The sequence below is a fragment of the Pteronotus mesoamericanus genome, unplaced genomic scaffold (genome assembly GCF_021234165.1).
Source record: "Pteronotus mesoamericanus isolate MK-2021 breed Mesoamerican mustached bat unplaced genomic scaffold, CSHL_Meso_final scaffold_174, whole genome shotgun sequence".
Lineage (NCBI taxonomy): Eukaryota > Metazoa > Chordata > Mammalia > Chiroptera > Mormoopidae > Pteronotus > Pteronotus mesoamericanus.
In genome coordinates, this window is record NW_026555309.1 from 14,700,639 (window position 1) to 14,714,790 (window position 14,152).

General features: G+C 41.3%; 1 protein-coding gene across 1 annotated transcript in view; it reads right to left on the reverse strand.

The window, feature by feature from the left end:
• The window catches only part of CDH17 (cadherin 17), an 87,152-nt gene that overhangs the window by 5,617 nt on the left and 67,383 nt on the right, over nucleotides 1-14,152 (reverse strand). Inside the window, exons 13-15 of the mRNA XM_054590135.1 lie at nucleotides 6,445-6,689; nucleotides 3,876-4,006; nucleotides 1,400-1,639 (exon numbers count right to left, since the gene is read on the reverse strand). Of these exons, the coding sequence (XP_054446110.1) occupies nucleotides 1,400-1,639; nucleotides 3,876-4,006; nucleotides 6,445-6,689 (616 nt within the window). The remainder of the gene's footprint in view (nucleotides 1-1,399; nucleotides 1,640-3,875; nucleotides 4,007-6,444; nucleotides 6,690-14,152) is intronic.

The window sequence follows — 14,152 nt, forward strand, 5'->3', positions numbered from 1 at the left end:
ATCACTACATAGTCTGCAGATATTAAGAGAATACTAAAATAGCCCTGGCTGATGTTGTTTACTGGACTGCGTACTGGCCTACAAACCAAAGGGTAGCTGGTTCAATTCCCAGTCAGGGCACATGCCTTGCCTGCAGGCCAAGGCCCCAGGAGGGGGCACTCGAGAGGCAACCACACATTGCTGTTTCTCTCCCTGTCTCCCTCCCTTCCCCTCTCTAAAAATAAATAAAATCTTAAAGTGTACATTGAAAATAAAGAAGGATGCTCAATAAAGACTTAATAAACATTAGTCCACAAAAGTTAAAAAAAAGAGAATAATAAAATATTATAAATAACTTGTGGCAATAAATTAGACAAATTAAATCAAATAGACAAATTATAAGAAAGGTATAAACTACAAGCTCAACCAAGAAGAAATCTACAATTTGAATAGCCTTATATTTATTAAGAAGTTGTATTTGTTGATTTAAACTTCCTACAAAGAAATCTCTAGTCCCATATGGCTTCAAACTTTAAGGAAGAAATAAAAAACAATTTTACATAAACTCTTCCAGAAAATTGAAGAGGTAGAACACATTTTACTCATTCTATGAGGCTGGTAGTACTCCGACATCAAAACCAAAGACACTCCAAAAAAAGAAAAATGTAGACTAATATGACTCATGAATATACATGTAAAAATTCTTAAAATTTTATCAAATCAAATCCAACAATATTAAAAAATGCTAATATTTCACAACCAAGTAGACTTTATCCCAGGAACAGAAGACTGGTTTAAGATCCAAAGCTGATTGATATAATTCACCAATTAACAGACAAAAAGACCCATAAATCAACCATATAATCATTTCAATAGATGCAGAAAATAAATTTTAACATTCATTCTTAATTTTAAAAAAGCAAGCTAACCTCTCAGTAAATTAGGAGTGGAAGATAAAGTCCACAACCTGATTAACAATAGCTACAAAAAAACTACTCTAACTTTATACTTAATGGTGAAGGTGAATGCTTTCTCCCTAAAATCAGGAAAAAGTCCAGCCATTTCTTCTCTTGCTACCTTTATTCAACTGTACTGAAGGTTTTATTTATTCATTGTACTGAAGGTTTTAGCCAGTAATAAAGCAAAATAAATAAATAAAAGGCATTCAGATTGGAAAGGAAATAAAATTGTTATTATTCACTGACACCATGATTGTTTTTGTAGAAAACTTACAGAACCTAAAAAAAAGAGAGAACTGATAATGAGGTCGGCAGTGTCATAGGATACAAGGGCAACCCTGTGCAAGTTTCCACACATGAAGTTCCATCCTGGAGCATGGAGTGCTGCAAGCACACAAGGCAAATAAAAACTGATTTCATCATCCAACAGCATTTTTCTTAATGTACTTCTGACAACTCACCATTGATTTTGGAAACTTCCCAGTCATTTTTGAAGCCTTCACTGCCAAGGGAAAATGTAAAGTGTGGACCCCGAAATGACTGCTGATCATCATCAGTAGCCTCAAAAATGAGACTTCCGGGTTCTCTGAGAGGATAGCAGAAGAACAAGCCTGTGTACTCCTTTGCTAGCCGCGGGGGATTGTCGTTCACATCTGTGAGGGTCAGGTGGAAATCCACCGTGCTGCTCAAGGAGGATCCACCTAAGGAATTGAGTGATTCAAACAGGGTATCAGCTCTCTCATTTCCTCTTAATAAGAAACAATGTTTTCTTTTCTTTTCTTTTCTTTTTAAATTACAATTCAAGAAGTTGGGTATATTGAGGCAGTAGAAAAATAGCAAACTTTTAGAATCAGACTTGTTTTCATTTCTTGGTTAGTCTCAATAATAATTATAACTAAGAGTTATGTGCTCATATTTTATATACATTACTTCAAGATGACTCTAATTTACAGTTACGGATGGGAAGACTAAGGTTCAGAGAAGTTCTGTGACTTGCCCAAGGTCATACACAAGAGAAGCTTCCAGCCCAGAAGGTCTGATGTTGGAGCCCACACCTTCATTGTTCCTCAACACTGACTTCAGCGTGTTTGTTAGGTCTTTGAAGCCTCATTTCTTCAGCTGTAATGCATATGGTTTTGTGAGGATCCTACATGTAGTGCCCTTAGAAAATAGTGAAGGGCTACACAAGAGTGGTGAAAAATTTGGACTCCTTCAACTGAATGGTTGGTAGCTATGTGATCACAAGCAAGCTACTCATCTGCTCAGTGCCTTCGTTTCCTCATCCATAAAATATGGTCAATAACAGTACCTACCACATACGGTTGTATGAGGAGTAAGTTATTACACTGAGTGCTTAAACAGGGCTGTTGGTGCATCGCAAAGACACTGTTCGCGTTCTCCCTGACTTCAATCACAGATACTGTTTCTGAATGTCTGGCTCCAGCCTGCTTCAATTCCATTGAACTCTGTTTTCTTGCTTTTCTTTTCAACTGTCTCCTATGTCCCTGACCACACTTAACCAAAGGAGGAAAAGCTACTGTCCTCTTGAGGTCATTTCATCTATTTGCATCATTTCAGGGTTGACGACTGCAAAATGGAGCAGGATTTTGAGCTCCGGTTTTGATTCATAAATCTGCGAAATGTGAGAGGTCTTCAGTAAGCATGCAAAGTGAAGTTTTGACCCCCTACAGTATGTTGTAGTGGAATGCACAGCATGAATGCACATACACTTCCTCCTGATGAACCGGGAGCTGTTAAATTAAGAGTTAAATGTATACAATGTAACAGTGGAATGTGCTAACTAGAAACATGCAAGAGAGAGCCAATGACCAACCTGTGTCGGTGTGGTTGGTCCATTCACACACATCCCTTCAAAACTCGACACACACTTCTGTGTCTCTACCCTTGTTGGTTTCATTGACTGCAGTACTTTTGTTTTTGTTAACCTTTGACGTGTGGGTAACATTTATATGATTCCCACCTACTGAAGTGCTCCCAATTCCAGCTCCCAACTCTGGGCCTCACATTTTGAAAGTATATTTTTTGGTCTAACACTGTATCTATTTAGTCACAATTTGTTCAATTCTTATTCTTTGGTACCAACAGAATTCCTACTCAAAGTTGAAAAATTCCATTTAAATGCAAAGAAGCTCAATGTCTTAATTATCAGTTTTTATCACCGGTAAGCATACTATTTCTGCAAATTTATTTTAATTTTTTAAATTCCCTGGAACTTCACATTCAGAACCAGTGGGTGATACTTGTCACCATAATCGAATTAAATGGGATGCAAAGGTTACATAAAGATGATTCAAAAATCCTTGTCTTGTCTAAATAATAAGCGTTCCCAAAGTTCACCCCACTTCATCAAAACTCAGATGCCCTGGTCCACCCAAACTGACTGAATCAGAATCAGTAAGGGAACTCCCAGTGTGTGTACTGAGCAAGTCCCTCAGGTCATTCTGGCACATATCAAAGTGAGAACATCGCCTAAAGCCTTTTGGTTCAAAAGGATGAGACCTGAGCTGTTGCAGTTTAAGGCTAAAGGAGAAAGTAACGGTATAGGTCAGCCAGGCAGCAGTTTGACCCCACTTCCAGAAGAAACCCCGGCCACTTTGGAGAAGTTGGGTAGTTCAGTAGGCACAAGGGAACCTCTCTAGAGCTGTAGCCCCTTCAGGAAACCAGAGTGAGCACCCATGAACCCTTGCCAGCCTGTAGGGACAACCTACAGGGGTTCAGGGAACAGGTAGTTCTCCTCTTGGACAAAACCAGGAAGTAGATCCCTCTGCTTTGGTACCCTTCTTGGCCTTCCACTATATGATATTCTGACAATGTGATCCAGTCAACTTTCCCACCCACTTTCCCTCCCTCCTATTTCTATTGATGTATTCCCTAATAATTTGTTACTTTTTTTCTTTTTTTTTTTTTTTTGCTCACCTACTTCAGTTGCCACCACTTTTACCCGATACACGCTTTCAGCTTCTCTGTCCAGTGGAGCTGCACTAAAGATCTCGCCAGTGGCAGGGTCGATTTTAAGCCAGCCTCTCGTGTCGCCTCTCAGTGAATAACTTCGTACGGTGAGAAAAACAAAAGAAGGCCCCCATTACTGCACATGAAAACATGAAGGTAGTTTATGCATCACTATGCTATTATGTCAACGCTATCCCTTCACTGCTATCTGTGGCCTATTTAAAAAATCATTATTTAACATTATTAATGCTTTATTTGCATGCTGTCTGTCTTCAAAATGGGGATTCGCTCACCTTTACAAAGTACTAGTTTTACTTATTAGAAAAGCTATAGTCACAAATTGTTGGGGGGGGGGAGTTAAACTTTGCTAGCAATCAAAGTATTCCAATGAAAACACTCTGAAATTATCTTTTAAAACTGATTAGCAAACCACCCTTCTAAGAAAATATGAGCACCCCGTGGTGGAGGCATTGTGTGAATGAGTGGATACTCAGAGGCTGCTGGTGGCCCAGCGGATGCTTTCATTCAATAAACATCTGTTGAGTGCTTAGCAAATACCAGGTGGCGGACCAAGACAGGAGATTATAAAAAGGAGCTCTTAGGCCAGCTGGGGAGACAGACACGAAGATGGATAATGCCGATAAAATGTGGTAAATACAATAGAAGGGGCGCAGTGGAATCCCAGAGAAGTTCATGGGGATCAGAGCAGTCCTTCTGAAGAAGTAGACGTTAACGAAGGTAAGGAAAAGGAGGAGGCTTTCAGCAGAAGGGATTGCACGAGCTAACACAGAGAGGCCAAGGAATAGCTTGTAACTTTTCCTTGATCTATCTGAGAAATTTTCTTAAATGCCTTTGTTTTCCCCACTCATAAACTCAAATTTTTATTCACTGGTCTTTGACTAATGATTTTTAAATTTTTTTCTTTTTATTGAATTTGTTGGGGCAACACTGATTAACAAAATTGTGCAGGTTGCACACTTCTATAACACATCATCTGTGTATCGTATTGTGTGTTCACCACCCCAAGTCAAGTCTCTGTTCATCACCGTTTTACCCCCCGTACCCTCCTTTACCTTCCTCCCCTCCCCCTGCTGTAATCACCACACTGTTGTCCATGACCATGAGTACTAATGATTTTTCTAAAAAATCTTTAAAATAATTTTTTAGAGAGAGAGAGGAAAGCAGAGAAAGAGAGAGAAACATTGATTTGTTATTCCACTTATTTCCACTTATTTATGCATTCATTGGTTGATTCTTGTATGTGCCTGACCTGGGATCAAACCCACAACCTTGGTGTATCAGGATGATGCTCTAACCAAGTCAGCTACCCAGCCAGGGCAGGACTAATAATTTTTATAGCATTCTCATGAAGGAGGCAGAAGCATCTGTTAAATAATAAATGGCTGTGAAATTATAAACATATGTCCCCCATCAGAATTTGTGAGTTTTATGTATGGAGTGTATCTCTACTAAACTGAACAGCAGAGCCCCCATTGGTTTTTTCCCTCTTTATAAAACTAGAGACGGGGTAAACTAGAAGAGTAAAAATAGTAGGTGATAACTTTACTCCTTGACAATCAGAAAAAGGTCTTAGAACTGATTCCAAGTGCCTAAATGGCAGGTCATTGGGAGGGAAGACTCTCCTCGAATGTTTAGAGAAACTTAAGAAATTGTCATCATAACTACATGCACTGGTTTATGTCATGCTGAAATATTTGTCATATCTTAGACAGTAGGGCTGTTATACACCAGAAGCAAAAGATCTGGGTTTAAGTCCCATGTGCTCATTAACTATGTAACCTTAAAGAGGTTATAGAGGATTGATACAGATGTAGCTATATACACACACATATACTTCTTGGGCAAATTATATCACTGTATATTTTCAAGGCCAATTTGTGTGAATCCTATTGCACTGAAACAATGATTAAGGATTGCTAAAATGGAAAGATTTATACATTTGTTTAACCAGCTCAGCCTGAGCATTGGCCTCCCCATGGGTGTGCTCTGGAATTGTTGCCCCATATCTGCCCTCCAGAGAGCTAAGGAACCTATACACTCTACATCCAGAATATTCCCTTAACCTTGTCAAGTGGCTGAGTCCATCCAGTTGGGCTTTTGCTTCATTCTCTCTATCTAGACCCCCAGTCTGCTTTAAGGGCTGAGCTGGAACACTTCCCCAAACCCAAGCCTCTGGGACTGGTTCAGACACAGGACCTGGGTTTGGGCAGCCTTGACTTTAGTCCTCCATCTCCTGAACTTACCAGCTCCAGTGGGACCTTCAGTGAGTGGCCAGATGGAAGCTGACATGCTTTCCACTTGCCTGAGACTGGATTTCCCTCCCTCCCCACCAGAGCACTGACCCCTTCAGGAACCAAGGTCAAGTTCACCACATGCACTGGATATGGCTCGGATCACTGGCTGCTCCCCTGGGAGAGAGACCTGGAGTCAGGCCAGCTCCTCTGTCCCTCCAGCCCTTCTCTCCCGCTGGCCAGGGTCACAGCACAGCTCTGATTGCCCGGCCCTGCTTCTCTACCTTATGTCCAGACCTTCCGGATCCTTGGCAGTCACTTCTCCCACTTTAGTGCTTTTAGCCACACCCTCACTGACTTTTGCTTGGAATACGCGTTGGGAAAATTGAGGTGCTTCATTCACATCTGTCACAAAAAGAGTGAATGTGGCAAAAGAGCTGGCATTGTACTGTACACCAGGCACCAGAGGCTCAGGGTTTTCCGCTTGGAACACAATGTTGTGAATGGCTGCTGTTTCAAAATCAAGAGGCTGTGTAGGGCAAAAACAAACAAACAAACACACAAACAAAACAGAGAAAATTAATTTGAAGATGACAAGCTCCCTTAAAATATCCATTCTCTAGTCACCTTTAAAAACTCTTGCAGAGCAACAGGTCTCAAGTCAGGGCCCGCAAACACCTCCTGCTCAGAATGACAACAGAGCCAGGAAGACATCTGTGTGGCAGGATTTATCAGAGCTTTTAATGAGCTAACATGCACTAAGACTCCTAGAAGAGCCAATCAACACAGCATTCCTCAAAATTATTTAACCCTGGGACAGTTCATTCGTTCATTCAGCAGAAACTTACAATTCGCTCAATAGAATTCCCAGAAGACAGTGTGGGAAGTGCTTAGACAGAAATTTCCACATTATATGGAGAATGATTTTCAAGGAAGCTCAGGATCCAAACCCCAAAATAAATGTCCTTAAACTCATGGAGGCTGAGAGAGAGGTTAGAAGAGAAGATCAAAAAGATAGTTGACCTGCTCTTGTTCCAGGTCATTCCAGACAGGGCCAGAAATGAAAAATCAAGAAACCAATTTTGATTTAGTGTGAGGAAGAATGAAACGGTTAGGACTACCCAAGAAAGAAAGAGTTGCTTCCAAAACAATAGGCTCTCCACTCTAGTTTTTCAAGAATGGGCTTAAACCACACGTGACAGGCTAGCATAGAATGGACTTAAATATCATTTAAGCCATTGGCTCTACAGGACTTTTAAGGATTCCCTCAAGGCACCAGTCCATGATTCTATGGGGGAAAACCCCTAGAAACCAAAATCTAAATATTCTGTTCATATGTGAACTTTTTCTAGGGAGAGGATATGTGGATTTATCAGAGTCTCAGTGGTACCTAGGACCTCAGAAATATGAAGGAGCTAAAGCAAAGCCCAAGATGTACATTATAGATTATGGAACCTACACTATTTTATTCACTCTTCTTCGCCTAGGGGACCCAGGACCTCTTGGAGAGCTGTGAGTTCTTTAACTTTAGTTTGTATCTATTTATACCACTTATTAAACAGAAATGGTAATACCCATTTGTGAAGAGAAAAACTCACAGAAGTTTCAACACATGATGACATTAGCTCAGCCTACCTTTCCTTAACATCTGAAAAAAATTCTCCCCTTGAGTCAGAAGTTGGCTCAGTGCTGTCTCTCCAGATCCGCTTCCCTGATCCCCACCCTCCATCCCCAAATGGATGAGCCCCACAGCCTCTGCTATCTCATAATACCTGTCCTGGCATTCTAGTTGTTTCATGATCTATTTTAGATTCTTATTGACCATAAACTCTCTGAGGGGAGGAATTGTGTTGTGTTCATCATTACTTCTCATCTCTTTCTTGACATGCAGCACCCACATCAGTCAGGAAACACAAAAATGAGAAGGTGTTGGTCCTTTGTGAGCCCTTGAGAGCTCCAGAGGAAAAGAGCCCAGAGAAGATCTCCCCTATGCACACCCAAACACACACAATATCACAACCCAATTTCTAGTTCGATAGAAAGATTGCTCATATGGAAGAGAAAGAATTATATATGAAGATACAAAGTCATCTGAGATAGAAAGTAAGAAGCAATTGATAGAATGTAAATATAAAGGATATAAAATGTTATAAGCCAGCTGAGATGTAAAAAGAGAGAGCTTGTTCACAGAGATAAGCACACAGTGTCTGCAGGGTGGGGTCCCACAATGTCCTCTTAACTACTGCCATGTAGTCTGATAGGGCTCCTCACTGGGGTGGGGTGCGGTGGGGTGGGAACTAGAGCCTCTGACTCCCAGAGACCCGCACCTCATCTCAGGGGATGAAGGCAGAGGCATCAAATGGAGAAATCTTGGCAGATGGAATGGAAAGGCATCAGCCCCTAGAAGAAGCCCACCATAAGGACAAAGGACAAGTGTTCTGTTCCTTGCTGGTCCAGCCAGGCAGGCAGCGCAGTTATCTGTGTGCTCAGGCGGAGGAGGCACATTTTCTCCTCACCACCAAACAGGTCCCAAGTCCTATTGGGAAGCTCCCTGTGGCTTTCCCATCCCATCACTGTGGCCCCCAGAGGTGGGAGATAAAGAAATGGAACACTGTGTCTGCGACTGAGAAGCAGCCTATGTTGCCAGAACAGAACACGTGAGGTTGAGAGCAGAAAGAGGTGGTGGAAAAGACTATGCACATCAAGTTAAAGAGCTGAGACTTTATACTTGAGGAGCAGAGAGAGGTGTTAAGCACCAGACTGGGTCAGATTAGTGTGTCAGAAAGATAACTGTGGGGAGCAGCCATGTGAGGGATGGATGTGAGGAGACCCAGACCCAGGCAGTTAGAAGATCAGTTAGGAAAGGGGTCAGTTCCCCTTAAACGCTATTGGAGCAGCCTGCCATTGGTCGGACTGCTTGGCTTTTACACTGGGAAAAAAAAACTGAGCCAAATCTTCCAGGGGAAAAATTAGAAATGAAAGAGCAAATTAGCTCATGATAATCAGCAGAGCTTAATCAAGGAAAAGACTTGTCAAATCATGTGTATCCTCTTTCATAACACAGGGATGTGCTGTCAAAGCCAAGTCAAGTGACCCATCATGCCTCTTGGGGTGGCCTAAGGTCCTGACTAGGAGACACTTTCGTCAAATAAGCTAAAAAAATATGCTCAAGCCACAATTCCTCTTCTGCACACAACTGCTTGAAAGGTAAAACCTAGTGATTTAGATTCGGCCTGAAGGCAGAGGTAAAAGTTGCAATGCGGGATATTTAACACTTTTTACCAAAGATCTGTGATGAGAAAATAGCATATGCATTAGTTTTCCAGCTGACACTGGGCTGATTAAAAAATAGGTCATGTACTGAGAATTCAAAATGGCCATTTATAATGGAGAACTGGCAAAATTTTCATTTTGAGAAACTAAAGCTAAAACAAAACCCTGAATTTCAAGAAAGGGCGTCCCAGGAGAGTTGTCGATGAGCTGCCGAGCCTCAAAGAAACAGCCTTCCTGCTCCTGACACCTGCTTGGCCTCAAGAGTCTCACAATCTACCACACGCTAGGCCAGAGCTTTGGGTGGCAATCAACATTGAGTGGGACAGCATTCCGAAAACTTGTTTAATCCTAAGCATCACTTGAGGCATGTGAAATAATAGGAAATATATATATTGGTCTCGGCCCCTAGTCCCTGGCACAGAAACTCCTAAAGCCCTTGTAATTCCCTCAGTGATAAGAATGCTAAGAGCACCTTTTGTTCTAATATCTGGTCTTTGACTCAGTTCCTGAGACTGAGCTTCTAAATCCCTGGGAATTTCCTGAGTAGTAGGAATGTCTTTTTTAATGAGGCAACACTCAGTGAGCTCCTAGACAGGGCTGGTCACCAGAAAGAGCAAGCCAGGATTAGAAGCTTGGAGCTTTCAGCCCCCTCCCACCATCCCCTCCAGGGAAGGGAAGAGAAGCTAAGGATTGAATTAATCATCAATCCTGTCTACATGAGGAAGCCTCCACAAAAATCCTCCAAGTATGGGGTTTGGAGAGCGTCTGGGTTGGTGAACGCATCCACGTGCTGGGAGAGTGGTACAGCCCAACTTCCTAGGGACAGAAGCTCCGGGTCTCAGGGCCATGGCAGAGCTTGTCCTTTGTATCTCTTTATCTGGCTGTTCACCTGTATCCTTTATCATATCTTTGAACATAGAAGAAACTGGTAAATGTTAGTGTTTCTGAGTTCTATGAGCTCTTCTAGCAAATGATGAAATCTGAGGAGGGATCCATAGGAACCTCCGATTTATAACCCGTCTGTCAGAAGTGTAGATGACAACTTGGGGTTTGCAACTGACTTCTGGATAGTCTTGTGGAACAGAGCCCCTAAGCTCTGGGGTCTGTGCTATGCGCACGCAGAGAGTGTCAGAGCTGAGCTGAATTGCATCAGGCTGGTGTTAAGGAATTGCTTGATGTGTGGAAAACCCCCACAGCAGGTGTCAGAAGTGAAGTGCAGTGTGGGAGAAGTATGAGAGTAAAGGAGAGAAACAAGTGTTTTCTTTTCCCCTTTGCAGGAGTCTTGTTAAAAATTGCTGATTTCCAGGCCCTTCCAGGGAGAGGCTGAGTCAGCAGTCCCCAGTGGGTGCCATTTCACTACTATATCAGGCAAATTTGGTCCCCTTGGCAGGAGGGGAAAGCACACCTCTCCATAGGAAGAATACTGGCTTCTGCTCTAGTTCTAATTAATTAGAATTAAAATAATGCTGAACATTTAAGTCTACTATCTACTGGGTGCTATGTTAAAAGCAATACATGTATTTTCACATTTAATCTTCCAACATCCTTATGAAGAAGGTGCTACTATTTTACTCATTTTTACAGATCAGAAAACCGAGCCTTGAGAGATCCCATCATTTGATTAAAGTCACAGAGCAAGTAAAGACAAAACCTAGCCTCAACAGAAATCATTTCCTGAGAAAAACCAGAAGTTTGGGGTCAAGAGCCCAGCTGCCATCCCTGGGGGACCTGCCTGTATCTTGCTGTGGGCCTGAACTTCAACTGCCCCTGGGATTTATTTCTGCTTCCCTCATAATCAGTGTGAAAAGCAAAGGAGAGCATATGCAGAAGTGCTTTCTATAGTAAAACGAGTTACAGATGGGGTGTGGGTTTTTCAGCAAAGTTTACTTCCAATTAGCACATTTGTAATTTAGATGAACAGTCGCCAATAGACTTGTAATTAAGACACTTAGTTTCTGGATATGGTACCAAAAGCAAAGCCAACAAAAGCAAAAAATACAACAGTGGGACTACATCAAACTGAAAAGCAAAACAAAGAATCCGCAGTGTGAAAAGACAACGTACAGAACGGGAAAAATATTTGCGAACTGTGTATCTAATAAGGAGTTAATATGCAAAATACATAAGAAATTCCTATGATTTAATAGCAAAAAAATAAATAACCTGATTTAAAAATGGGCAAAGGACTTCAATAGACATTTTTCCAAAGAAGGCATACAACTAGCCAACAGGTATATTAAAAAGTGTGCAAGAGCACTAATCATCAGGGAAATGCAAGTCAAAACCATGCCTGTTAGGATGGCCATTATAAAAAAATTTTTAAAAGAAAAAAATAACAAGTGCTGGTGAGAATGTGGAGAAACAGGAACCCTTATGCACTGGTGGTGGGAATGTAAAATAGTGCAACAGCTATGGAAGACAGCATGAGGTTCCCCCCAGATTAAAACTAGAACTACTCTGTGATCCAACAGTCCCATTCTGAACACTCATCCTAAGGAAATGAAAAGAGAATGCCTGTACTATCATGTTCAATAGCCAAATGTCTACTGACAGATGAATGGATAAATAAAATGTGGTATATGCATACAATGGAAAATGACGTAGCCTTAACAAAAGAAAAAAAGAAAATCCTGTCATATGCTACAATAAGGAAAAATCTTGAAGACATTATGTTAAGTGAAATAAGCCAGTCAGACAAGGACAACAGTGTGGTGATTGATGGGGGGAGGGAGGAATACAGGGACTAAATGGTCATGGAAGAAAATACAATAAAGATTAAATAAATAAAACCTTAAAAAAAAGAAATAAGCCAGTCAGAGAATGACAAATGTTGTATGGCTCCTCTATATGAGGTACCTAGAACAGTCAAACGTGTAGAAAGGGAAAGTATAGTGGTAGCTGCCAGGATCTAGCAACAGAGGGAAATGGGGAGTTGCTTGTTCAAAGGGTATAGAGTTTTTATTTATGCAAGATGAAAGCATTCTAGAGATCTGATACACAACAAGGTGCAGGGAGTTAACAATATTGTACTGTACACTTAAAATTTTGGAGGGTAGGTTTCATGTTATGTTTTTTACCACAATTAAAAAAAAGTAGTTTAAAAACTTAAAATGATTAACATGCTGGTTCAGAATCAATGGTAGTCCTGATACCTAAATGAATAGGAAATTTATTTAAAACACCAAAACACAGTGTAGATACATATGTCTGTCATAGTAAGTACATATATCCTAGGGACAGTTTGTGTATCCTAATCCAAACCTCAGGGGTGGTAGTTGCTTTGTATTTGAAAGATCCTAATCAGAGATCCACACTATATGTCTCAAGTTAGCTCTATCTCAAGCAGCACTAGAAAGTTTGTCAATCAGCAAAGTGATCTTACAAAGAGATTTTGTGATATCAGCGGTACTCAAGACATGCAGTTTGGTAAGCAGAGTGTATCTCTGTCATCACATGAACATGGGTGTAAGCATCTGGCTGGTCCAGCAGCTTACACCTTCCAGAGTTCCAGGACGCCTGTCCTGACTAGGATCACCTTTCACTAGACCATTGTTATCATAGTGCCTGAGGGGCAGAGAGCAGGACTTCACTAGCCTAAACTACTAGCTGGATGATATTGTTTTTTGTGAATGCTTGTTAACAACTGATAATTGAAAGAATTCAGCTATTTCATCAACCAGTATTTATTAACCCTCTACCAAGTGCCAGACTCTTGGAATACAACCACAAACAAAATAAGGGTGTGACAAAGATTTTGGTCCAAAGCCTGCTCTATTGTATCGTACCCCCTCGAGACTGTGTGGGTGGACACTTGCAGCTCTCATCTACCCCAAATCACTGGAGTTACCATCCCCTCTTTAAAGGTGCCCATTAGCCACAAATGGTTCAAGTTAATTTGAGCTGGTTCACAACAAGCTACCATAAAAAACAAAAAATGGGAATCATTCACATGGAGATGGCCTCCATCTTCTCGTAGATCCCTAGAGAGCTCTGGTCCGGGGGGAGGATGGGAGATATGCTGCCTGAAGCACCCGCTGCAAACTCTGAAAAATGAGTTTTTCACCCCTTCCTCTATGATTCTTTTCCTCCATGTACAGAGCGTGAACCGAAGGGGAAGTTGTAATGGTACCTTTTCCAAGTGTCAGACTGACACAGAATGCTAATGGTTTGAGTTGGTCCATGACACAGACCTCCTGCTAAAACCCAATGATGCCCATGGTCAGAGGCAATAATGGGCTCAGAATTCTGACATGGCCCCGGGGATTGCTTCTATCCATTTCTGTGAAATTATTCTGTTTTGTCTTTACTTCAGCTTTCTTTTATTCTGGTCCAAAACTTTTCTCAAGCCCTGGCCAATTTGGCTCAGTTGGTTGAAGTGTTGTCCTGCAAGTCAGAAGGTCACGAGTTTGATTCCTGGCCAGGGCATGTACGAGACGGCAACTAATTGATATTTCTCTCTCACATTAATGTTTCTCTGTCTCAGTCTTGGTCTCTGTCTGTCTGTCTGTCTATCTCTCTCCTTCCCTCCCTCCCTTCCCATCTCTCTAAAATCAATTTAAAGAAAATGTCTTCAAGTGAGGATAAAACAAAAGAAAACCTTTTCTTAGGAGCCTCTTTATGTAATCTACAATCCACTACACTGCAAACCTTGAGTATTCTGCTATGTTTGCAGAGTCTCTTTTGCTGTAACTCTGACCCTTTTTAATTCTGAATATATTG